The sequence below is a fragment of the Fopius arisanus genome, unplaced genomic scaffold (genome assembly GCF_000806365.1).
Source record: "Fopius arisanus strain USDA-PBARC FA_bdor unplaced genomic scaffold, ASM80636v1 scaffold00082, whole genome shotgun sequence".
NCBI classification, from domain to species: Eukaryota; Metazoa; Arthropoda; class Insecta; order Hymenoptera; family Braconidae; genus Fopius; species Fopius arisanus.
The window spans coordinates 590486-614975 of NW_011887821.1; the positions used below are offsets into that span (position 1 = coordinate 590486).

The following is a 24490-nucleotide window of genomic DNA, read 5'->3' on the forward strand; positions in this document are numbered from 1 at the left end:
TGCCACTTCCAAGGCTTCGGTCGGTGTGGTTTTCATCGCCCCAGTTGCAGCCCTGAGGAAATTTCCCTGGAGTGCTTTTAGCTTGTTCTTAGTCCCAACCTTCCTTACCCTGGGCCACCATATCACAGCAACGTACATGAGCCTTGGCAGTAATACCATCTTGTATAGCCATAGGCTGATTTTGGGGTCGAAACCCCACGTCCTTCCTATGGCCCTTTTGCAAGCCCAGAGTGAGGCATATGTTTTGCCCATCTGTGTAGCTATGTGTTGTTTCCAGTGAAGCTTGGTGTCCAGAGTTACTCCCAGGTACTTCACTGAACTAGCGTAAGCGATGTCCATTCCTCCAATTTTAATTGGTCGTGGAGTGACCACTTTATATTTTCTGTTGAAGATCATGGCAGACGTCTTTCCAGGATTAACTGTTAGTTTCGTTTCTTTACACCATTCCTCCAGTATTCTCACAGCACGGATTTGTCTGTCTCTTAGCGTTTCAAGGAAGTTTCCCCTGACAAAAATGGCTATGTCGTCAGCATAGCCGTTCACCACAAAGTTCTCTTTTCTCAATTTCTCTAGAAGATCATCGACAACTAGGCTCCACAGGAATGGAGACAGGACTCCACCCTGTGGACAACCCTTGGTCGGGTGCCCTTCTACGTGTGAGCCGTTGTGTGTAGCAGTTATTTTCCTGCTCTCCAACATGCTTTTCGTCCAGTCAATGATGCAGTCTGGAAAATTTTTCCTCGACATGGCCCTTGTTATGATTTCGTATTTAGTACGATCAAAGGCGCCCTCGATGTCCAAGAATAGGCTGAGTGCGTAGTCCTTTCCCTCTATCTGTTCCTCAATCTTAGCCACTAGGTGATGCAGGGCCGTTTCCGTCGACCTGCCTGCCCTGTAGGCATATTGTGAGGGTGATAGGGGTTTCTCAAGAAGCAGTGTGCTCTTTATGTATTGATCCACCAGTCTTTCCAGTGTCTTCAATATGAAGGAGGTAAGGCTGATGGGTCTGAAGTTCCTGGGCTTGATATGCCCGTTCTTTCCGGGTTTGGGGATGAAGGCAATCCTCGATCTCCCCCAAACTTTTGGTACAGACCTTAGTGCTATGCTTGCCCTAAGTATTTTCGTTAAGGGTCCCAGAATAATGTCGATCCCCCTCTGCAAGAAGATTGGGTAGACTCCATCGGGTCCCGGAGCTTTTAGGTGTTCAAAGGTGTTGACGGCCCACTCTACCCCTTGCGGGTGGACTATCTTAGCTGCCGAGGCTCATTCCTGCGGCTTGTAGGTGCCTCTACAGGTTTCTGTTCCTTGTCTCATGTCCCCCGAGTTCGTCCCCCCGAAGATCTCTGCGAGCTTCGTGGAAGTGTAATAGAATGTGACTGTAATAGAAGAAATGCTGACACTTTTTCAAAAAAAAAACACGCGTCGGGAGAAGAGATTTTTAGAGCATTCAAAGATGAACTCATTCTGGCGAAAGTACCGCTAAATAAATTAGTTTGCATTGCAACGGACGGGGCTGCAAATATGACCGGAAAGTTGAAAGGTTTTCTCACTCGATGCATGTTACATAGATTAGCTCTCTGCATGAAAAAAATATCTATCGACAAGGTTTACAATTTAGTCGTCAAAATTGTGAACTCGATTCTAGCGAAACCGCTAGCCAAGCGACTTTATGAAGAGTTCCCAAAAGCGAATGAATTAGATGCGCGAAATTTAGTTTACTATACAGAAGTTAGGTGGTTAAGTAAAAGGGTCATGCTGGAACGATTTTATGAAAATTTGCCAGCAATTATCAGTTTTATGGAAGAGGAATTTGATCGCGAATATATTGAACTGGATGATTTCGGGTGGCTTACACAACTAGCATATCTTGTTGATCTCATTAAACTCATTAACAATATTAATCTTCGAATGCAGGGAAACGGGAAATTCTTGTGGGATTACGTGCAGGTAGTGACCGCGTTGAGAACATTAATCAAAAGAATCCAACCTAATTTTTCCAAAAATCTAGTTCCGTCTATGTTTACTGCGTTAGAATTAGTAGTAAAGGGATCCAGCAATACAGCATTCAATGGCCAGCCTTTCGCAGAATTGACGCAGCAATTATACGACGATTTAAATCAGCGATTTCCCAATATTTATTACATTCGATTTACCTTCGTGCAGTTCAGATGATTTGTAGAAGATAATAATCGAAGGTAATCATTTTGCAATTCTCGCAGAATCGTACAAACGGATGCGTGTGATGTTCGGAACACCATATCTTTGCGAATCAGGTTTTTCTCATATAAATCGCATTAAAACCTCCGGTAGGTCGGCATTAGGAGGTGAGAATCTCAGAGAAGCCATGCTTGTGAGTCTCAGTAATTATAAACCTCATTTAGAAAAAATCGTGGAATCTATGCAAATTCAACACTCGCATTAAAATTAAATCATTTCCACTTTTCATTATAACCTTGTCGCTAGATATTGACAATTACAGATTTAATATAATTTGACAACTCTGAGCAGCATCGGATTAATGGCAGATTCTCCAAGAATCTGGCATTCGTACGATTGTTGCTATGAAACTATTGTAAATATATTAGTAATAAGATTTTTTAGGATTAAATTTTTTCCTATTTCCTGCACCTTTTGTTCCTTCCCATTACCCATGATGGAAGACGTCTGCCACCTTCCCGCGGTTTCCATTGAGCGACATTCCATGATGTTGGCCAAGAGTAGACAATTAATTAAAAATATATTCAAATGTATGTATTTCAAATTTCTAATTATTTTCGTCAAATTTATCGTCCCATATGCTATCCTTCCATCGAAGTTAAAGATTAGAAGGTACGATTCACCGGAGAAATAATGAGAAAATTGATGTTCTCATGCTATGAATAAAAAATTTAATTTTTCATTTTGACGTGGCAAAATGAGCAAAAATCAAAATGTATTATAAAAATCGACAATGGAATTTCCAGGAATATATTCCAAAGTCGACAATGGTAACTTTTCATTTTTCAAATTTAGAGTTCCAATATTATTATTTGAAAGAACAATAATAATTGCCGACTACCATTTCGGAAATATATTCTCCAAGGTTTTCCTAAATTTTACTTTTTCAATTTTATATTTGAAATTTAAAACTGAAATTTAGCGCGAATTCTGGTGAGTCGGCCAATTTAATTCGACTCGCACGCCACTCTACGTGGCTGATAAAAATATCGTCACCACTGGGACTTACTCGCACACAATGGTTGGCTAATTGGGTACCCATTAGGATGAGAGGATTATCCCGACCCTTGTAATAGACTGGCTCCCGACTACCTGAAGGTTGCCGGGCCCTGCTATAAAGTAAGGGGTGCTATTGTATGGTGCAGGTAGTTGCAGGGGCAAGCCCATAATGCGTGGGTCAGAGTGGGGCATCCTTATGTCAGTCACCGCACAAAAATTTAAATTTTTAAAAGAAAAATGTGAATGTTTTTCTTACTGTATTTTGCATTGTGAAACACTACCGATTGTTAATTGTTTCTATATCAACTTCCGCATAAAATTCCGTTTAATAAATGTTCAATTCCGTTTAATTTCCGTTTAATTTAATTTAACTCCAACTTGAATATTTCGGCAGCAAATGAATTTAAAAACATTGGTGAAAAGATTTTTTTATTTTTGTTAATATTGTTTGAACTTTCTCTAAGCAGTATTTAAAAAATTCAATGACGCCTTTCAGGAATTAAATGCTGAGCAAGTGACGGTCTTACTTGAATTTAAAAGATTTTTGACCTTCAAAAAGCACGAAAACAAGAAATTTGAATTCCTTTATTTCAAGTGCAGCAGAGAAATGAAAAATGCTTGTCAAGACTGGGCAAAACTCATAATGTACCTTTTAAATTAACTGATTGAATTTTAAAGACCGGACATCTCATATTTTTTTCATTTCTTTATCGAAGAATTATTCAATATTAAGAAAACTAAGAAGCGATCACTTATTGGCACCTTATTGCTTTAACAATTACCCTCGGTACAACTAAGCGTAAATGTATGGTTTAGGTCCCTTAAAAAACAAAAATCATTGAAACGTTAATTTCGTTGAAAGGAAACCATTCTTATCCTCTCAGTCGTCAAGAACAAGACGAAAGAAGAGAGAAACAACAAGAAGGGAAATACATCGACAAACAGTCCTGAGGTAAACTCTGTTGTCCCTGAAATAGCTTAAACCCCCCCTTTCCTCTGCTATCGCTGTTGACGCGACGAGTGAGTGATATTTAATTCAATATTTCAATAGCTACAGAAGGGTAGCGGCGGATAAGTCACTCGTGGTGTTCGTTCAGCGATGGTAGGCGGTCAGGAAATGTGTATTCAGAGTCTTAATGAAGTGTTCAGGATTATTAGATAAATTCACCTTTCTGTGTGTCTATTATTTTTAAATGTGCTAAGATGTGGTGACTTTGGGGCCGACACACCGCCACGTCCTCGCCACTAATGGTTTCCGTATATATAATTAAGCTTGAAAATGTCGGATTGCAATATGGCACACTCAATAGCCTGAAAAATTTAACAAGATGAACTATGATAAGTTTCATTCTTCTCAATTTAATCAGTTTCACATGAGGAAAAGTTTTATTTTTAATCCTTCTTTGAAACTACATAGAATATGTAATAGCTGCCAATTTAGTTAAGTTATTAAATTCAATATAAAATAACTATTATTCGTGGGAAAAAACAGAAATCATTCTAAAGTTCAACTTCCTGAATTGTTGGCATTTTGTAACTCGCTTTTCATATTATTTCTCCCATAACGACCTTTCCGAAAAATATATGAAATTAAAAATACCAGCGTCTGCATTTTCTATCGGCTGATGTTATTTCCTGATATAAAAAATAAATATATTTTTTTTATCATTGTATTTTTTTATTTTCTTTGATTAACATTTTTACTTCAATCAAGTCTATTTCTTGAATAAATAATTGCGGAACCACTAGAGCATGGCATTGTGGAATTTGTCATGTCAAAATAAATAAAAACGTGATCGGAAGGAAAATTTCAAATTGTCCAGTTTTGTCTCATTTTCCCGTTTTTCCTTTTCTTCGGCGACATTTCTCCTCTTTTTCTTTTCGGACCTTTAGGACCTTAAGAACCTTTAGGACCCCGGCCATAAGGGTCTTTATCCAATACAATGGGTTCTCGTTTACCCTTTGTTATGTACTAATAGAGGTCGAGCGCGTGACTTGCTGTCAGAGCAGAGGTTGCCCAGTCCTGCAATAGGGTATTATGGCCCGGCCCCCCAAGGTTCCGACTTTGCCCATGTGTGCTTTTTGGCACGCGTGCTAATTAATGCACGGTTTCGCTGTTGAACCTGTTGCTCGTGGTTGGGGGGCTTGCCCGTCAGGTGGTGGCGCGCGCCATTTAGTGTGGCGGCACTGCCTCCGGCAGTCCCCACCCCGTCCACGGGGCCGCGCCTCGATCGGCCTCAAGGCGAAACGACTGGTCGTCGTCGTCGCCCACGAAAACAAACATTATTACCTTTGACTGACTAACACCACACGTGTAGCATTAAAACATTCTCAAGTATTCTTAAGTTCTTTTTATAACGTTCTACCAAAGAGACAATAAACATTTATCTCGTTGACAAGAGTGGAGTTCGTTGTACCCTGGGGAACCCTCTAAATAATCCAAATTAGTAGCGTACTAATTCTGATTCCTAACTTTCCCAGTTCGCGGCCGTAATTGATTCAGGTTTAATCTGTCATCAACCTCGAAATTTTTCGCCCTGTTAAATGATACAATTTACTCCTCGCTTCTAATTTTTTCCAGGATTTGAGATAAAAAGTACTCAAATGATTTTGCAGCCTACTAGTGCCTTACTTTTTCCTGTATTTTCTCTCCATGTCATGATGATATAATTCAATTTTTGGTCACCACGGCGATTCATTTAATTAACACCGTTTTTCTTTTTATTTTAGGTGCCAAGTACATATTGAAGTTGGATGACGATGTATTCGTTAACATTCCAGCAATGGTCGATTTTTTAAAACGCGGCCTATCCCCATGGGGCGCAAGACGTCTCATTCTTTGTGATCCACTGTCGACGGCAGCAGTAAAACGTTCGTGGCGTTCCAAATGGCGTGTATCACCCCAGGAATATCCTGGTAGACATTATCCAGCTTATTGTGCTGGTTGGGCAGTACTTTATTCCCCTGATTCTGTATTTTTACTGTATCGTGAGGCACAAAGAGAGCCATATTTTTGGATCGATGATGTTCATATAACAGGTACAGTGGCTGGGAAAGTTAATCTCACACATAGCTCCATACACTCTCTTGTACTTAGTTACGAGAATATGGTACAATTGCTTAATGATCCTGATAGTCGACCGGAGTTTTTATTTGGCCCACCTAATTTGGGAGAAGATCATATTAAAGCTTTGCATCGGTTGACGGTTAGCGATGGCAGTTGGTAATTATGGCCTATGAAAGATATAGCGGCATTTATGATAAAATTAAATAAAGAAAGAAATTAAATGAACTTCTCTAACAATTTGAGGAAAGTAGCAAAATAAGATACCGAAGTTATGGATGCAACATGGTCATTTCACTTTGATGTGATGTTTCAGAAGATATTTTTTAATTGAAGAAGCATAGTATATTTCTTATACCCTTTTTTTTTGTTAAACCAAAATCAAATTTTTACTTTTTTCTTTGACGGCCAGTGTACGTATGAATTATATTTACGTCCATTCATCTATAATGGACTTATTGTATGTGAGTTCAACATGCATCACTTTAAATTATCAGCTTATCTGTACTCCATACTTACAATGAGAGTACAAGTATGCTTATTCATATTTACAATGAGAATTTAATACAGGTTTATTTACATTGTAAATAAAGGAGAAGCTCCGATTATATTAGTCTTTCTCCTCAATCAAATGTTTATGTACAAAAAAATGGCATATATTCAACATGGTAATCACTTAGGTATTTCGGGCGAGAAGGAAGTCTAGGAGGTAAGGCGGGGAGGAACCGACGTCGGTAGCTCAGTGGCTAGGTGCGAGCCTAGTATTCTGAAAGTTGTGAGTTCGATCCCCCGTCAAATCGAATTTTTCAACAGGCACCCATGAGCGGGGGTTCCCATGTCACTCCTATGTCCTATAGGAAAGTGAATGCGGTACAGTGTATGATCCACAGCCGCATGCATAGGGGGAGATAGGGCCAATTAGCCTAGAACAGGGCAGAAAGGACTGGAATATAAGAAAACAAAAAGGCGGGGAGGAATCTGTAGTATTCCTGCAGAAACCCAATCCCGGATCAAAGAAAAAATCGTTCTTCAACATAATATTGCGACCATATTCAAGCACTGTTTAAATAAAAACTTTTGTTTTTTTAATTAATCAATTTCATTTTCGTGCATTACGCGCAGTAAATATTTTTTTTAATACCTTTTAGAGAATAAATTAAATGAATAAAAAGCTAGTAGTTCGCTCTAGTTAAATTATTTGTCAGTGACAAACTAAAATTCAAACCCATCCACTTTAATCTCCTTAAGTGAAATGAAAGAAAAAAATTATTATTGGAAGTGTAAACGACTAACGTTTCTGCAGTATTCAACAAGATTGATTAAACAGCAGAATGGTTTTAACAGTCGGAAACATTTTTTATCAGAGACATTTAAATTGACCGTGAAACCCCCTACGCGAACTCTAGTTGTGACGTCACCGTATGTTCGAGCTGCGCACACTGAAATCCATTTTTTTCAGTTCTTTGATAATTTCTCTTAAACAAAGCTCTGACAAATTGTTCATTATTCAATGCGTTTGCAAAGTTTCTTCCTCTTGGCTGCGGTCTTTATTTGGCTTATCAGGCTTTTGTTATTGATCTCTATAAGAATACGGGTTGACTGACTACTTTTTAAGTTTTCAGTGTAAAAATGACTTTAAAAAAAAACGATGCTCTTCAGCAGCCTTAAAATTTACACACTGCATTCCAATAAATTACAGAATGTATGTCAACATTTTCGGAAAATTAGCAGCCTTTTTCAATATCCTTCCAACTCGCTCGAAATACCTTAATCGGAGTCTTTAATTCACAAGAATATTTGTTTTTACATTAATTTTAATGTTTAATGAGCTTACAAAATAGTGACGAATTCCTCGTATGAAAATCCCTCAACTACAAGAGAAGGAGCCTGACTTTGCATCGTGTCACAACTAATTATCAAATAATTTCTAAACAAATACACTATCGAATTTTACTACTTTCCTACAGAAGTGAACGTTCAAAATTGTATAGCACTCTTTTCTCCGAAAGTTGTTAGCAAATTGGCAAGCGTTTAAGGATGTTACGGCATGAGGGTCATGTAGTAGGTGAGACGCAGAGAAACCTATTGTTCCCTGCAGAAAACCAATTGCTGAACAAAAAAATTGTCACTTTTAGATAAGTTAATTCCATCAGATAGGGTGGCTTCGATGCGCGACTAAATTTTTCAATGATTTTTTGAATTTTTCCCCTATCCGTTATATGTATTGCATTATAGTTGCACTTCGCTCTCATTACAAAAAAAAAAAAAATAAAAAAATGAACGATTAACGTGGTAACGTCGAATAAAATAGAAGTTTTCGTGACAGAAGTTGACAGAAGTGATCAACTCCAGCGAGTACTGCTGCTGTGCTCATATATACGCAAGAATTCATTGATAAACGAGCTCGATTTAGCAAAAAGAGTATTAGATATTGAATTCGAACTTGAAATGAGAAGAAAAATATGATTAATCCATCCAAAGTCCCCTCCACGCACCCATGTATACATTCAGTATTTAATTGTCTTAATTTTAAATGAAAGAAGATAAAAATGTTTCTCTAAGGGAGAATTCATCTGTGTAAACTCATTATTTGAGATTTTGAAAGTAAATAAATATTTGTTTTTTGTAATTTTTTAAGATCACTCATTATTAAAAAATTTAGCAATTCTGTCATGAGGTGCATTTGTATCCACCGCGTTGTCGCGCTTCACTGCTGCATGCGCAGTTTTTCCATTTTTTAGCATATTTTTTATAATTTCTTTTAAACTGTGCTCGGATCGCTGTTTTTTCCCAATAAACTCATCTCTCAAAACTTGATGTGCGTGCAAAGTTTCATGAAGCTGCCTGTTTTCATAAAAAATGTTTTTTTTCGTTATTCTCTTAAGAATACGAGTTGAATGAGATTGTTCCGACAATTTACTGTGTTTAATTTCTGCTCGCTAACTGAAAAAAAAAATTAGAATTTTCTCTACTTTTTCGATTCTCTGTGAGCACGCCGTAATATCCTTAACGAAATTTGAATATTTTTTACCTACCAATTTATAGATGGAGGTTACTTCTTGAAAGGTTTTAACCAACATTCAATACTCATCAAATAATAAAATAAAAATTGGAATAAGTTTTTCCATCTTTCAATATGCTCTTGAGGATGATCGTGTGAATACTTATTTCTTCTATTTTTATTGTTTGACATTTAATGAATAAAACGCCTATGTCGTCGCAGGCGTCCTCAAATTATGGGTTTCAGCTGTATTCAACTATATTCGGAACAAACATTATTTTCGGGTCGGTTAGGTCAGACATATACTTTTTCGGATTCAACTTTAATTTTGCCAAACAAGTGGTATAAAGAAATAACGAATGGTATAAACAGACAAACAAGTATTTTTCAGGATGTCACATGCATCTTTAGATTCCAGAAGATTTCGAATTATCTGAGTACACCTTTCAGTTGCTTTCAGTGTAAAATAAACAATAAAAAAAGTGAATTCAATGGTTCCTTCAAGAAAATCTTGGTGTAACTCTTCAATGCAATTTTTCAATAGCATTGAAAAAATTGTTGATAAAATTGGAAAAAAAATTTCGGAACTTCAGACTTCAGAACCCAATATTTTCCCAAACATGAACCTGTATTATTCTTTGAGGATTTTTTTTACGACCTTTTGCATACATTTTGAAATTTTGTAAAATCGCCCATAAAAAAATTTTTTACTCGTCTCCAAAAGTTAGTTCCAAATGAACCGAAATCGTTTGAGACAAGAAAATATTGTATTCCCTCGGGAAGTGTTTATACGACATTTTTCGGCTAAATCTGAGGCGAATCCGAGACAACTATCGGCACGACATTGTTGCATGACACACGCGATTTGTATGAGACAAACAAATTAAGCGGGGCGTTTCACCCAGATATGTTAGATAATTACTGCTCTAAAATATATTCACTTTATAGAAATTATTTTTTTTCTCCTGTGTATTTTTTAATTTAAGATAACTTGTCAACTTTTCTCCAGTGGTGGAATCCGTACCGCCATTTCTCTTAAAACTTTGGTCTTAAAGTGCCAATAACTTCCATATAAATCAACTAATTTTATGTTTGTTTTGTTAAGATATGCGTCAGTGGACACGGTCTTTATGAAAGAAATGGTCAATATATTTTTCTACGCTCATCTATTGATTCCTTCCTCCGTGTACTGACTCGTCTACACACGAAAAAGAGTTTTTTAGCAAGAAGTTAATAGATGAGGGAGAACATTATCCATTTTCTATGAAAAGTGTTTCTGAAGGCGCGTATGTTGAAAAAAAGTAAAAATAAAAATTGGTTGATCTTTACGGAAGTTACCGAAACGCGATGATGCAAAAAAATTGGAAAATTTTAGAGAATTGTTTTACTTCCTTGCACAGAAAACAATCCACAGCATGGTCGATGCAGCTCCGAGTTCTGAGTATGTTAAATTCACATGGAATTCCTAATTTATAAATACTATGTTTATATCCATCACTTCCTATTTTTTTCACGTTCCTATTTTTTTTTTATCATTATTTTGTCCGTGCGGCTTTGGCTTTCGTGTATTTGGCCAATTCCCTTTTGGCGAGCATATCAATTTCACTCCAGTAAAATGCCTCCTTCGGATAGTTCGAAAATGTACGCTACACTGAGGAAAGAAAAGTTTGTTGACAAGCGTATTTTTGCGTAAGGATGTTCTACTATGAATGTACTTTGACGAACCGAGAAGCCTGTTATTCTTCAAAAGGTATCCAAATTGAAAGTAAAAAATTATTAAATTCAAAGAAAAAAATATAAATTTGGTATTTACGATATATAATCGTGTCGAATCATTATTTGAATAATTATAATAGAGTCTTATAATTTTTGAAGCCCCTCGAATATTTTTTTGTATTTTTTTTTCAGCAAAAGTAAATATTCCTTAAAGGCGATGGAAACGCGACAACGTCGTCACGGTCCATTTTTTCGAATTCTCAAGTTAATGCCATTGCACTTTAACCTGTGCATTCTAAACTGTATTTGAGCTCAGTAAACAAAACCCAAAATTTTTCCGTTGGTGCGTAGTTACTTGATTTTTATTTCATTGAAGTGCAAATTTCACAAAATGTTTCGGTGGAAAGGAAAGTGATGATCCCAAAAAAGCAAAATTCACGTTTGAGCCAACAAAGGGAGGTGTGAAGAGAAAACTCAATGAGAATACAAATGCTGGAAATTTAGCTGAAGGTGAAGTTCACAACTTACAAGAGACAGAAGTGCAATCACCTGCAAATAAAATCGGGCAGGGGGGGGGGGGGGGGTCAACAGAAATATTGAAGGAAACCAATAAAAGCAGTGATCCAGCGTTACCTGAAAACGAATATTCACATGAGAAGTGACTTCAAAATTTGAATCAGCCAAGTATAAATAATGAGCAAAATTTATATGAGAATTTAGGGGAAGAGCTGTGGGTTTGGGGTAATCATAGGAGATGCAGCATAGATTATGCAACATGATTTTCGGTTTGCTTGCTCAGTTGCCCAACAACACTTTGGAGAAACATATACCGAATATATCAATGAGAAAATTCAATGATCACCAGGAAAGCATCATCAACGCCATACGGCCAAGTCAGATCGATTAATAATACGTCAAACATCAAATTTTAACTTTAACACTCAGCAATATAAAGCCAACAGACTGGACAACAGAAAACTGCCTAAATTTCCACGGCATCGGCGCGAAAACAATGAAAACTAAATATATATCCAAGTGGTTGTGGGCGGTTGACTCCATCAGCAATAACTGAACCTGAAGAAGAAGCTAAAAGGGGTAATGCGGATGGTCACAATTTTCCAATTATCATTTTCGATGTAGAGACCGCCAGTTTCCGTGGTGACTGTGATATTCCGCAAATTGCCGCTAAATATGCGAAAAGGACCTTTGACATCTATATAAATCCCAAACAGGACATTTTTCTAGGAACTAGAGCTATCAACGGTCTCATCAATTCGAATGGACTACTTCTGTTACATGGGAAATTAGTACTAACATTCCCGATGCATGTAGCTTTGCAAAATTTTATGGAGTGAATTGCGACATTTGAAAAGAAAAGTTATTCTCTCAGCTCATAACTTAAGTTTTGAGGCCTGAGCTATTACCAAAAATCATTTAGACAATAAATTGTCTAGACTAATTCACGGATTTGTGGATACAGTACCACTTATAAAGGAAATCACAGATAAGAAAAAGAAATACGAATGTACTCTGGATGATCTGGAAAATTCTCTGAATCTGGTAGCAGTAGGAGAATATAATGTGATCTATGATTGCAAATTGTTCTCGAAGATATTAAGAGAATTGAAAATAACTCACGATATTCTAATAGAACCTTGTATCGATTATGTGCAGAAAATACATAACTGGACTTGTGACACAAGTAAAAGACAGAATTTATCCTCGCTAAAGTCCTTTGAAAAAAATTTCGGGGTGTTTGCAAAAAATTGGCAAAGGCCGGAATTAGAATAGATCCATTACAAGTAATTTTTAATGTCAGTGGAGTTGGCGGCATTTTAGCATTTTTTCATTACGCATTACAATTTCAAAATAAAAATAATTGACTGTATTCGTCCAAAAACATGCTATTTCTAACGTACTTTTTTTATTCAATTCTATTGTTAATTTTATATCACTATTCATGAATAACAATTTTGTAATAAAAAACTTACCAAGTTGAATTTTTAATATATTTCATCTTCATTCGCCAATATGGCCAATATAACCTACTCCGGTATTGGAATCTACCGCGTCCAATCCCTCTCCTTGCTTGCTACACGGTGTGATCACGTATTCACACTGCGCGCGCAGTAATTGTCTCTCAAAAGGATTTGTCAGTAGTTTAAATTTTTTTAACAAAGAACTGTGCTGTAGAATTTAATGAAATTCCATACAATTAATATATTAATATATTGGTTAATCAATAATTATTTCACGTAAAAAATTTGAGATAAATCGCTTAATTTTTTCATGATTTCTTCACTCAATGACAACGCACTCCTATCAAATTATTTGAAAATTTAGTTGTTTACAACTCACAATAATAAATTATTCGCATCAAATCATTTTGAAATTTCGCATAATTGTTCAGAATAATTTGAAGATCATACAAAAAATTTACAAAGGCTTGAAGTAGTTATATCCAATATGTCTTTTTGGTAAATTCCACGATATTCTACTGCAAAAAAAAATAATATTTCAAAAATTGATTAAAAAAAACTACATTGTGAATTGGACTCAAATTTCGCATGGAGTGTTAGAATGAGTTGGAAATTATGTCCGAATTTTTTTGCAAAGTTTTTTCATTACAATGAAATTCAGGGTAGAACATCCTTAATTCCATGACTCAAGTTTTTCTTGTCCTAGAGTAAAATGGAGTGGCCGTCCATATGGAAAGGTTTCTTATGCGCATTTCTAGATCCCAAGATATCGGCACTTTCCTGATTTGAACTGGAATTATAATTTCGTCAGTGTTTCAAATAAACCAGACCAGTTAAATCTCATGATCTCAAAGACTCTTATTGAGGAGCGATGCAAACTCCTTATGATATTCCTATTAGAGAGGTTTATTATTAATGGAAGGCAATATTATATATGAGAATGATTTCATTTGAGAATGGGATATGAATTCAGAGTAATGACTGTTATCTGAAATTTCTATAGTGAAAAAATTCGTTTTCTCTACTCACTTCCCGTTCACGATAGGAATAAATTCATAAATGGTTCCGTTTCACTTGATATATCTGTCCTTCCTGGATATTGTGTCACTTCCAATCGTTTTCCCTATGAATAATTTAATAATTCAGTTAAAAATTCTTAAAACTTAATTTGAGCAGCAGGTCCCTCATGAAGGTAGCCATCACTTTTGTTATTGCAAAAAGTACTCCCCACGGTCTCTATTGAAAAAGGGTCTTATTCTGAATAAAGAAAAGTAACCACTTGACTTGCATGCATTATCATCATGATACCCAAGGTTAGTTCAAATTTCGGTCTCATTAAAATTTAAGTAGAACTCCAACTAATCCGTTGTCTAACATTGACTCCAATTTTTTCATAATATTGTTTCTTAAGTTTACAAATTTGAGTCCTACAGAGTTCGATTTGGGCCCAATATTTTCAGAATTTCATGAAGAATCTGCTCACGTAGCTCTATGAGCGGCCGCATATGCTGTCATTGTCAATTTGTAAGTTATGAATTTCTTGATATAATTATACGTGTGTTGTTCAAAAAAAATTTCGACTCTCGGAAAAGAACTAGATACTTTCACTAAAGTTTATTTCTCTCAGTACGAGAAATCGTAATCTTGCAAATTTTTGAATATATGGTCCAAGTCAAAACGTACTTCTCAAAAAAATGATCTCAAAACTCGTATTTAAAAGAACTTCCTATCCAGCGAATGGGCTGTTCACTCTATTACTTGGCGGGTGGTGTCAAGTTGACGTAATTTCCAACTTGTTATGCCAAAATCGTTGGAAGTTTTCACTTCATTGTACGTTGCATAGACTGAGCACAGAATTATCAAATATATGTAATGTAAAAAACCGAGAATTACACACTACCGTCAAGTGGTCATTTTCCATAGCAATGTCTTGTGAGGAAGTATTGATATACGAATATCCAGTGAGCCTTATTGTGTTGCGAAGTATTTCGTGTGCGTACAATACCTCAACACATTTAAATCTATACGCACGTTAACTCCCCGCGGAAAATGATAGCTAGATTATTATTTCTGTAGTGGAAATATAATGAAACAATTCCTTACAATCATATGAACACTGCCAAAGGCAGTTTTTTATCAGTTTTTGCTGGCTCAAATGTAAAAATGAATTTTTAAGTGCATTCACTTCCATGGTAACTGAAAGATAGTTATCATTACGAGTAATTCTTGTATGTTAAATAATTTTTCGTCACTGTGGCCCGACAGACGTGATTTAACTGAACGAAGTGAGGTTAGAATCGCGATTTGTCGGGCCCGGGGAAAAATTTTGTCTGCCACACGACAGTAAAAGTATTATCTTTCGAATGTCATTATGATCCCCTCGCCTGTGGCTCGAATAGAACCCGCTTTCGCTGGATAATACTTTTATCACCTGATAACATAATGTACTGTTATGTCATACGTGCTCCTAATTACGGATTACGGGCCCAATGACATAAAATAGTGTACGAAACACGTGCATCATGGATTTTTTGACTCGTGGGATTGTGAAACTCGTCTTCGGCTCGTGTTACAACCTTCCCACGAGCCAAGATATCCATTACGCACTTGTTGCATAATATACTATTCCTGTAAACGTGGCGAAACCCAGAAGCTGGGAATAATTTTTTAGAATAAGATAAAAAACATTCAATTTATCCGATAACCCCGACAAGGAACACATGCGGGCCTTAAAGCATAGTTCTTTGTTATGCATATTATATTTAGAATATTAATAAATTATTTATCACTAGCTCAAGGCGATTATTATTGCAGCATGACTACTGCATTAATAAAGAGCTATAAGCAATTATTTACCTATATTGTTTTCTATAAATAATACTAAAAAATTGTAATGTGAGGAATTCTACATTGACGTGTGAGAAATAATTGAATATTGTGTCAATTTTTTTATTTAATTTTTTTAATAATCAAAATTGAAAGAACAAAAATCATTATTTGTTGGATAATGGCAATACTTAATTGATGAGAACTTTTCAGTATTCAATTCGCCAAATTAGTGAGTAGTATATATATGTAAAAATTGTAAATAATTAAATGAAGGAGCAAAAATCAAATTTCATAGTTCTTCAATAATACAAATTTGATAAATAAAGAATGTAACCAAATTGCTCTCGAAATACGAAGAAATATTCAGAGAATGGAAAAATTGAAATTTTTCAATTCTAGTCACCTAATTTAACTTTGCTCAATTTTAGATACTGTCATGAGTAGGAAATTGTGTTTCAATAGTTATTGTAATATTCATTAGGAGACATTATTTCGATAGGTGTATTTTATTAGTATGTTTGTATAAAATCGTTTAATCGCCGAATGATAGAAAATTAGATTATTTACATGCTTATTTGTTTTAATTTGTATAATTCATACTTCGCAAGAAAAATTAAAGCAAAAGACGGAAATATTAAAATTTTGTTAAAAAAATGGAGAAGTTTTGAACAAAAATGGAAGCCACTTCTCGAGGAGAATTTCATTCTCTACGAAAAAGGCCGAGCCCTCTTTGGAATATAATCTCCAGTACGTATGAGGCGGTTTTGGTTTTTCACAGTTTTACCACGTAATTTAGTCAATTGATGAAATATTTGCAGTTTTGTTGAAAAGAACAATGTTGAGTTTCACAGATCTCGATGTATTCACTTTCTACGTCACTTATGCAATTATTTTCACGAGGTATATTTTCGTATATCTGAAGAAAACAATAAAATAAAAAATGTCACGAGTACGTTATTTATTTTGTTAATACCCATACACGGAAAGAAATTTTTAGTAGTTTATAGTAAGTTACCACAGTAAAAATTACTATGGAGTATTGCACTACAGGACCATAGTAAAATTCAAGAGAGCTTCAATTTTCAGAGCTATCCAAAATTCACTGTTATTAGGTTCAGAAATAGCGATGTTAACCCTGTACAAGTTACTCCATTTTCAAAGTAAGAATTGTTTCCTTTCGAAGGAAAAACTGCGTTGTTTTCGATTTAAAAAAAATAGAAGAGAAATCATCGGTCAGTTTTGTTCATATTGGCTTCTTCTTCTTAAACTGGTAGAATTTAGGATCTTACATTATACATTTTATGAAAGAACATACTGTAAAATAGTTTATTTTCAATCAGAAACATCGTAGAATACGTAGCATACTAAGCTTGAAAACAAAGTAATTTGTTATTTCAAAAAATATAACGCCCCCCCCCCCCCCCCAGTTTTTCGCCGGGAGTGTCTTCTGGAAAATTCGGGGAGGAAAATGGGATGACATTGTAAATGAAAAGGCTAAACATGTATTACATTTCATTTATTATTCATATTGATTAATTCGTTCTGGGAATGTGTACAATGTATAGAATATAATATAACATAATAATTTTTAATTAATTTTTTCCGAACATAAAAACTTTCAGAATTTGAAAGAACTTTATACATTATTTCTGCATACCCTGAGGTAAGAGCATGCAATTCTAACTTACTCCATTCGTAGCAGCAATGAAAATCAATGACCCTATATGAATCGTAATGTTTGTCAAAAGTAATTTTGTTAAGTTTTTTCGTTATGAGAAAAATCTCATCCTCTGTTTCATAACAGCACATATAAACTTCATGAAATATTGGTCTATCATGGGCCCGGATCATGATAATACTCTCTCTTTCAATTATTAATTGTCCTCTCTTAATCCATTTTAATGTTTTGATATTTTCAATACAAAATTTACTCGTAAAAGTCGAGATCGGGCAATCATACACATTTTCAAATGGCTGTGGACCTACACTGAATTCAAAATATGAATTATTATTCATAAAGAATTTATAGTTTAATCGTAATTGGTGCCTAACAGCTACTGTGTGTACAGGATTTTTTCAACTAATCGCTGAACGTGCCGCTTGTTTGCCTTCTTGATGCTTACTCTCATAACGATTAGCCGATACATTCCATAAAGGACCATTATTTTTCATCGCACGAGAATAATGAACGCATATGTGATGTTTGGGTTTTAGATTTCCCGGGAATAGTTTTGAATGTGAAGACAAATAATCAGTGATTTCCATGTCTAATTCTTCAGGAGTATGTTCAGTCATTCGATTGCTTGTGCAGATTTCTGTAATTTTTTTCAGTGAGAGAAGTAAATCCCAGACATCATTATTGAGTGGTACTTTGTATCCGATCATTAGAGGTAGATTTGTTAACAAACACAGAAATTCGGAGGCATTCATTATAATACATAAATTTTTCAAATGACCTTTCGAAATTTTTACAAGTCGGTTTTTTTCGTTTATATCATAGGGGAATCCGCAGATGATTGTATTGAGTTGAATGAGAGTGAAAAAGTTTTGAGAAATGAAGTTATTGATAATTAATCCCAAATTGTATCTAAGTACACCTTCCAATAAATCGTGGGCAACATCAACCATCGGATTAGTAATTACATGATAATTGGACAATTTATTGAAAACACATTCTTCTTTGATTCCGGTTAGATTAGGTGAATTTAGCTCGACTTCAGTAGCATAATTTTGTTCAGTTCTTAAAGAACAACTTGATTCGTGAAAAATGCTATTTATTTCTTCATAATTCATATCGCAGAATCTGCAAAAATGATTCGAGGAAAACGATTCCTGGAAACCTAAAATTGAATTCAATCCTAAATTATCGCCAAGGACGAGAGCCAAACAGAAATAAATTTGAACAGTTCCAGAAGGAATTTTAATGTTTATATCGTTGTCTTCTAAAAACTTTAATTCGTCAATAGCCTTCGAAAAAATCATCTCATTACCAATCATAGCTCTGTCTAGTGTATTGAAAAGCATAAAAACGAATATGTTTTCTATTTTTGAACGAAATTCTTCCGGTAAAGAAGCAATGGCTAGGTATACCGCACCCATCTTGTTCACGCCTCTATGCGAGTCTAGAGCATTCTTAGGTTCATAATCGTCGAAATAGAGAAATAACGGTAAAGCGATTTTTTCACCGAATAATGCTTTTTTTCTTTTCCACAATTGTCCTTGCGCAAAATTTTGTATCATAATATTAGATGTACTCTCTAAATATCTCAAATAGTTGGTTGTTTTATCAAAAAATCCATCCATTTCAAACAATTTCATAAAGACTTGCCGTATAGGGATAAATTCTAATTTTACAGGTATAGTTTTATAGATAATAGTATCAATTCGCCGTTCAAATTCTCGCCTTTGACCAATTACGATACTTTTCGGTGGTATAAACGTCTCTATTTTCTCGTACCGACTAAAACGACGATGTTCAGTTCGCATTTCATCAAGTAATGAAGTAGACTCCCGCACAATTTTTTCAGTTACTGCAGAAACTTCAGAAAACTGAGGAGTTGATTTGAATTCACTACCAATTTGCTTCTTTGCGTTATCTAACATGGCCTTGATTAAATCAGAGAATTCATTAATATTTTCGTCGATTCTTATTCTTGAAATCGTTACAGAATCATATAATTTTGCAGTGAATTGAATTATATTTTGTCGAATGAGATCATTGTAATCTTTGTTACCTTCAATGTCTTGAAATTTAGAGTTACTGTCGCTTTCAATTCGCGTGGTTGCAGTATTACTTCGAGAAAGCAAAAATTCTTGTTCATCATCGCCTTTTGTATCTTCATGAAAGGAAGAAATCAATACGGTTGGTACCTCAGTGGGGTGAATATTGTAATTAATTTCGCTGGAATCATTTTCGAGCGTATCATTAGAGCATATGACCTCATCCATACAAGATGATATGCAATCATTGTCAAATTTTTGCAAAACATGAGATGTATGTCTGTGTCGTGCGAACGATCGGAAAAGTGAAAAGGTTCTGTTGCACCAGTTTTCGGGACAACGGAAGACTTCTTTACCACTATGCATATCTCTGATATGTTTTAATAATAATGAATTATCACCGAAGTGACTTTCACAAATGGAACAAAACATTTTGAAACTCGAGATAAGACTAATAATAGAAAAATGTTAGTATTAACGCCATAGAAAATCACTGGAAAAACTATTTAAACTAACATGAATAAAAAGAAGTCTCTTACGAAGTGCCTCCGTGACAATTTTCTTTGATTATGGATCGAATCTCACCAATTAATGCATTTAATACTGTACCTAGTTTGTCTTTCTTCTCAAAAATATCAAAGTATGCCTGTTGCAAGAAAAGTCACAATGATCGGGAATTTGGCGGATATTCAGAGAGTGTTGCATAGCATATTTTCAATGTTACATCAAATGCTGCTATGGCTGATGGCTCTTCGTACAGAACATCTTCTAGAATTACATACGAAGCTTCCACATTTGTTAATGGACCAATAAGAATGGGTATTGGCTGGTGTTGGAGACAATGTTGAGCTGTATGGCTTTTTCCTGCTGCCAATATCGCCTCCAAATCCACTGCACTCTGGAAAAATTCAAGAGCACAATTAAATATTGAAACAAAAAAATTAATGGCACGGATAAAGAACTGGATTATTTAAAAAACAGCATTTCTCCATAAGACTCAGGTCTAGAAATCGTTCACTGAGAAAAAATGAATTTCAATATTCAATGGATTATTCCAATGGCGCGAGTATCTGCAATGTTTCGTAGGAGCTAATCATTATTATTTATCCACCGCTTAGGTTAGTGTTAACTGAAATGCACGTATGTGATAGGTAAAAACAAATTCTTTGGGAACGCTATAAAAAAAATTATCGCCTGAATATAATTTATTCTGAGAATAAATTTTATCTTCTGATTCATTTAGATAACAGACTTCAGTGCAATCAGGCTTCGCAAAAAAATTTATATAAATATGATGGGATAAAAAATAATATAATTGAATTATTTTCAAAAAATTAATGAATTTATATGTGAATCGCCTTTTTTTTCTTTTAAAAATATAAAAAATCTCACTTGAAGATGGACGAAGAAAGAGCTTCTGCGTTCTTGAATTGAGAGACGTCTTGGAGGCTCAGCGACCGATGTAACCTGAGCTGTTTTTGAATTTTGTTCACTAGTAAGAGCATTTTCAATCTTTCTTTCTCGTCCTCCACCAGTATGCCTATCACTTGGAATTAAATAAGGCAGCAAATGGAAAAAGATTGCAATGTGACATTCTGTAGAAATAAATTTAACATTTATTCAGTGAATCTGCAATTTTTTTTTATCGCATGATTATGTCCACTTAGACTTTTTTTACATGGGATAAAGATGTACAAAAAAGTTTTGTGTGCTGTATTTCTAGAAACACTGACTTCGAGCATAACCATACAATTTTATATTCAACTTGCATCGTTTGGCCACTTCCCTACTAGATTGATTTTAAATAAATTGAACGAAACATCTTCCATACTTACTTGGTGGTAAGTGTGGAATTTTCTCAAGTAAAAGATGGTCACTTGCATGTGCAATTCCAGCAGCGTTTAATCGAATCAACAAATGATCTGTTGTTTTAAGCCAATGATTCTTCAACTTGGACCCAGCGTTTAGATACAATCGTACAAAATCAGCTTCAAACTGTGTAATAAACCAAGACAGCTCATAATACTGCCGATTACAAAAAAAGTCTTCACAATTGTATAATAAAACCATTGAAATTTTTACTTTAATATTACCAAATCCACAGCTTTATCCACATTGAGACATGCAAATTTTTGTAAGTAGTTTGCAATCGAAAGTTTGTTTTTAATCAAATCATTTCGACGTGCATCAAACGTATCATTCCATAACCCTTGTATTTCACACCACGGGTCCAGTTTCGTTCGCAGAAGCTCCAATGTCTAAGCGACAGGGACTGAGGAATAAATGACAAATAAGGTGATTTCCTAACAATTTTTTCCTTCTCATTCATACCCCCACATTACTCATTAGTTACCAGAAATAATATCAACAACTTCCGTAGAGTTTCTGGACACTAAGGTGCCATTTTTGTGCATCGAGTCTCTGACATGACCATAGTGGAAATATAACTTTCCACTTGCATTGATATTACAACCATCAACTATACGAAAAGGTGAATAATAAGTCAGTGGATTTTCATGGGGGAATGTAGCTGCTATTTTATGAGATACGTCGATGAACCATTGCGTTTCGAGTCTGCAATAGGAGATGAATCAATAAGAAATATTTAGGTTACACTATTAAAAATAATGAGGCAAAAAACGGTTCCATGCATTAAATTGCATAAAATCCAGCAGTGGTTCAGTTTGACGTCTTTTGAGAAATTTTTTAACCTCAACTCGGAAAATTGTGCGTACGATACGGCAACGCAAGACGTTCTTTAAAAAATTTTCTTTGTCATAGTATTGAACAGCGCTCTGTCCTTCTCTATCAAGGTCCAGCAAATCTCTGAGTACATTCGAAAAAACATCTCTGACAAATATTTGACTGTTCACAAAGCTCATTTCTATTAATCAAAGACTGTCTCAATTGTCTTATAATATGAGAGGAGGAAACTGGGAAGAGGAACTGAGCTCGATGAAAGGCCAATTCGTAAGGAAGAGTTGTCGTCGTTGAATGATTGTGCGTGCGAACCTTCACCAGAGATTAAGTGAGGAGTAGGTAGGGAAATGATCGGCTCTACAAGAGAAGCTTTTTGAACAAGCTGCGAGGCAAAATCATCTCAAAAATTAAAAGGCATTGCAAAGAATGACGACAAAAAAGGATCAAGCGGTATTATAATGATGAGAGACTTATACCAAATGTTGTTCAGATCCATTCCCACAATTATTAGGTTCCGTCCACAATCGATACGAATCACTCTCATATAAATTTTCTAAATTTGCAGTGCTATGATAGGGTACACCATTCAAATTGCATGTAGATGACTGCGTATAGAAAACTTTTCCATTTTCAAACTATAATCATTTCCAAAAATTACATAAATTGATCAAATTAATTCTGATTAAGGGTGGGCATGTTTAATTTAATGAAATTTGAGCATGTATTAATTGGGAAAATTTCTCAGAATTTTATGTGGACTGTTATTTTTTTCTTTACCAGAGAGCGTCAACACTTTAAGTCAAATGGAGAAATTCATGAAATAAAATTTGCATTAATTTTAATGGTAGTTGGTATTCATAGCAAAAACCTTGATTTATTTCAATGAAGAAGAGGAGAATAAAAAGAACATTTTGGATGTTTCTAAGATACATGACTTTAACTTAGCAGTGTAGATGAGATAATTTTTTTTTGTTCTGGAAGATTTAATTTTTTCTGATGCGACGAGGACGGACTATAATTCCGATTGATGATTTGTGTTATGATGATAGTTATTTGGAAATAATGAATATTCTACCTGACCATATAACGGCATAAGCGGATTCATTCTTATTTAGTGATTAGATTTTCTCATAATCTGCAAATAATGAAAAACTTAGTCATTCATTGGTTATTACATGTATCTGTAATTATAACACGTGATTTTATCGAAAAACTGATATAATACTTGTCTTGACAATCGGAAAATCCATGGAAGCTAAATACACTGAAATTGGAAGGAGTAGAAACAGAACAATAAGGTTCAGATTGTTTTTCCGACACGCTTGATAATTTAATACTCCTAATTTTTGAAAAGCAATTAAGTAAAAGAAAAAACAATAGAAGAAATATTTAATTCTATTACTTACCTAGTAATTATTCCATTAAGACTGATTATCGGACACGCTGTGACGGACCTCCTCACTCTATATTCACTAACGAGACCGAACGCGCGCTCCGCGCGCCGTTTGATTCCGTGGTGTTGATGATGACGTAGCCAATTGACCAATGAGAAATAGGGTTACAAGTGAAAAGTCTTACGCATGAAGTTAGCCAATCTTACTCTCGCCCAACTTAATTTTGGTGTATCACCTTTTATAGATAGGAACTGGCGACGATCCGTCGGAGGGGAACTTCTCACTCGAAATGTAATAAAAGCCCATCGCTCTAATTCTAGGGATTTTACTCGTAACAGCGATGATTTCGGACAATATTTGAGAAAAGGCAATTGTGTCTTTTTTTTACGATGCAGCATAGCAGTTTTTATTTTAGTTCCCAGGATAAACACAGATAGAGCTCAATTTAAAATCGATAACGATAAATACGTACAGGGATATTACTATCTAACATAGCAAAATCATCATTCGAAAACCACGAAATTAACTTTGTGCAAACGTTCTTTTTGGAACCAGCCATTCGATATTAAGAAAATAGTATTTTATGCAAGATGAAGAATTGAATGTTACTATGTTAAAAAGTAAAAAAAAAATCGACTATTGCAAAACTTCATTGATATTCTAGTACTTATTTCGATTATTCATAGAAAAATTTGGAAAAGACTTAATACAAGGCACAAAATTGGAATTTACTGTGATAAACAGAAAAATGTTGAACATCACCCAATAAAATAAGGAGGAAACAATTTTAGGATGATTCTAAATCGAAGTATGGTCCGCCACTGCAATGCTAACATAGCAGTTTGTTCTTCAAATTTCTTCCCATGTACAT

General features: G+C 35.0%; 1 protein-coding gene and 1 long non-coding RNA gene across 5 annotated transcripts in view; one reads left to right on the plus strand and one right to left on the minus strand.

Moving 5' to 3' along the window:
- LOC105270258 (beta-1,3-galactosyltransferase 5) overlaps positions 1-24490 on the plus strand; it is a 113702-nt gene that overhangs the window by 86588 nt on the left and 2624 nt on the right. The window contains exons 4-5 of one of the 4 annotated variants that reach the window (XM_011311088.1): positions 5947-6255; positions 11190-11556. In XM_011311088.1, coding sequence (XP_011309390.1) covers positions 5947-6255; positions 11190-11209 — 329 coding nt within the window. In that variant the 3' untranslated portion in view covers positions 11210-11556. Of the gene's footprint in view, positions 1-5946; positions 11158-11189; positions 11557-24490 lie in introns of those variants that run through there. The other 3 variants (XM_011311087.1, XM_011311086.1, XM_011311085.1) reach the window with 3 other exon arrangements.
- On the minus strand, positions 12900-17161 carry LOC105270257 (uncharacterized). The gene is made up of 2 exons (XR_892519.1): positions 15080-17161; positions 12900-14099 (listed from the first exon to the last, which is right to left on the minus strand). It is a non-coding gene; the product is annotated as an uncharacterized lncRNA (long non-coding RNA).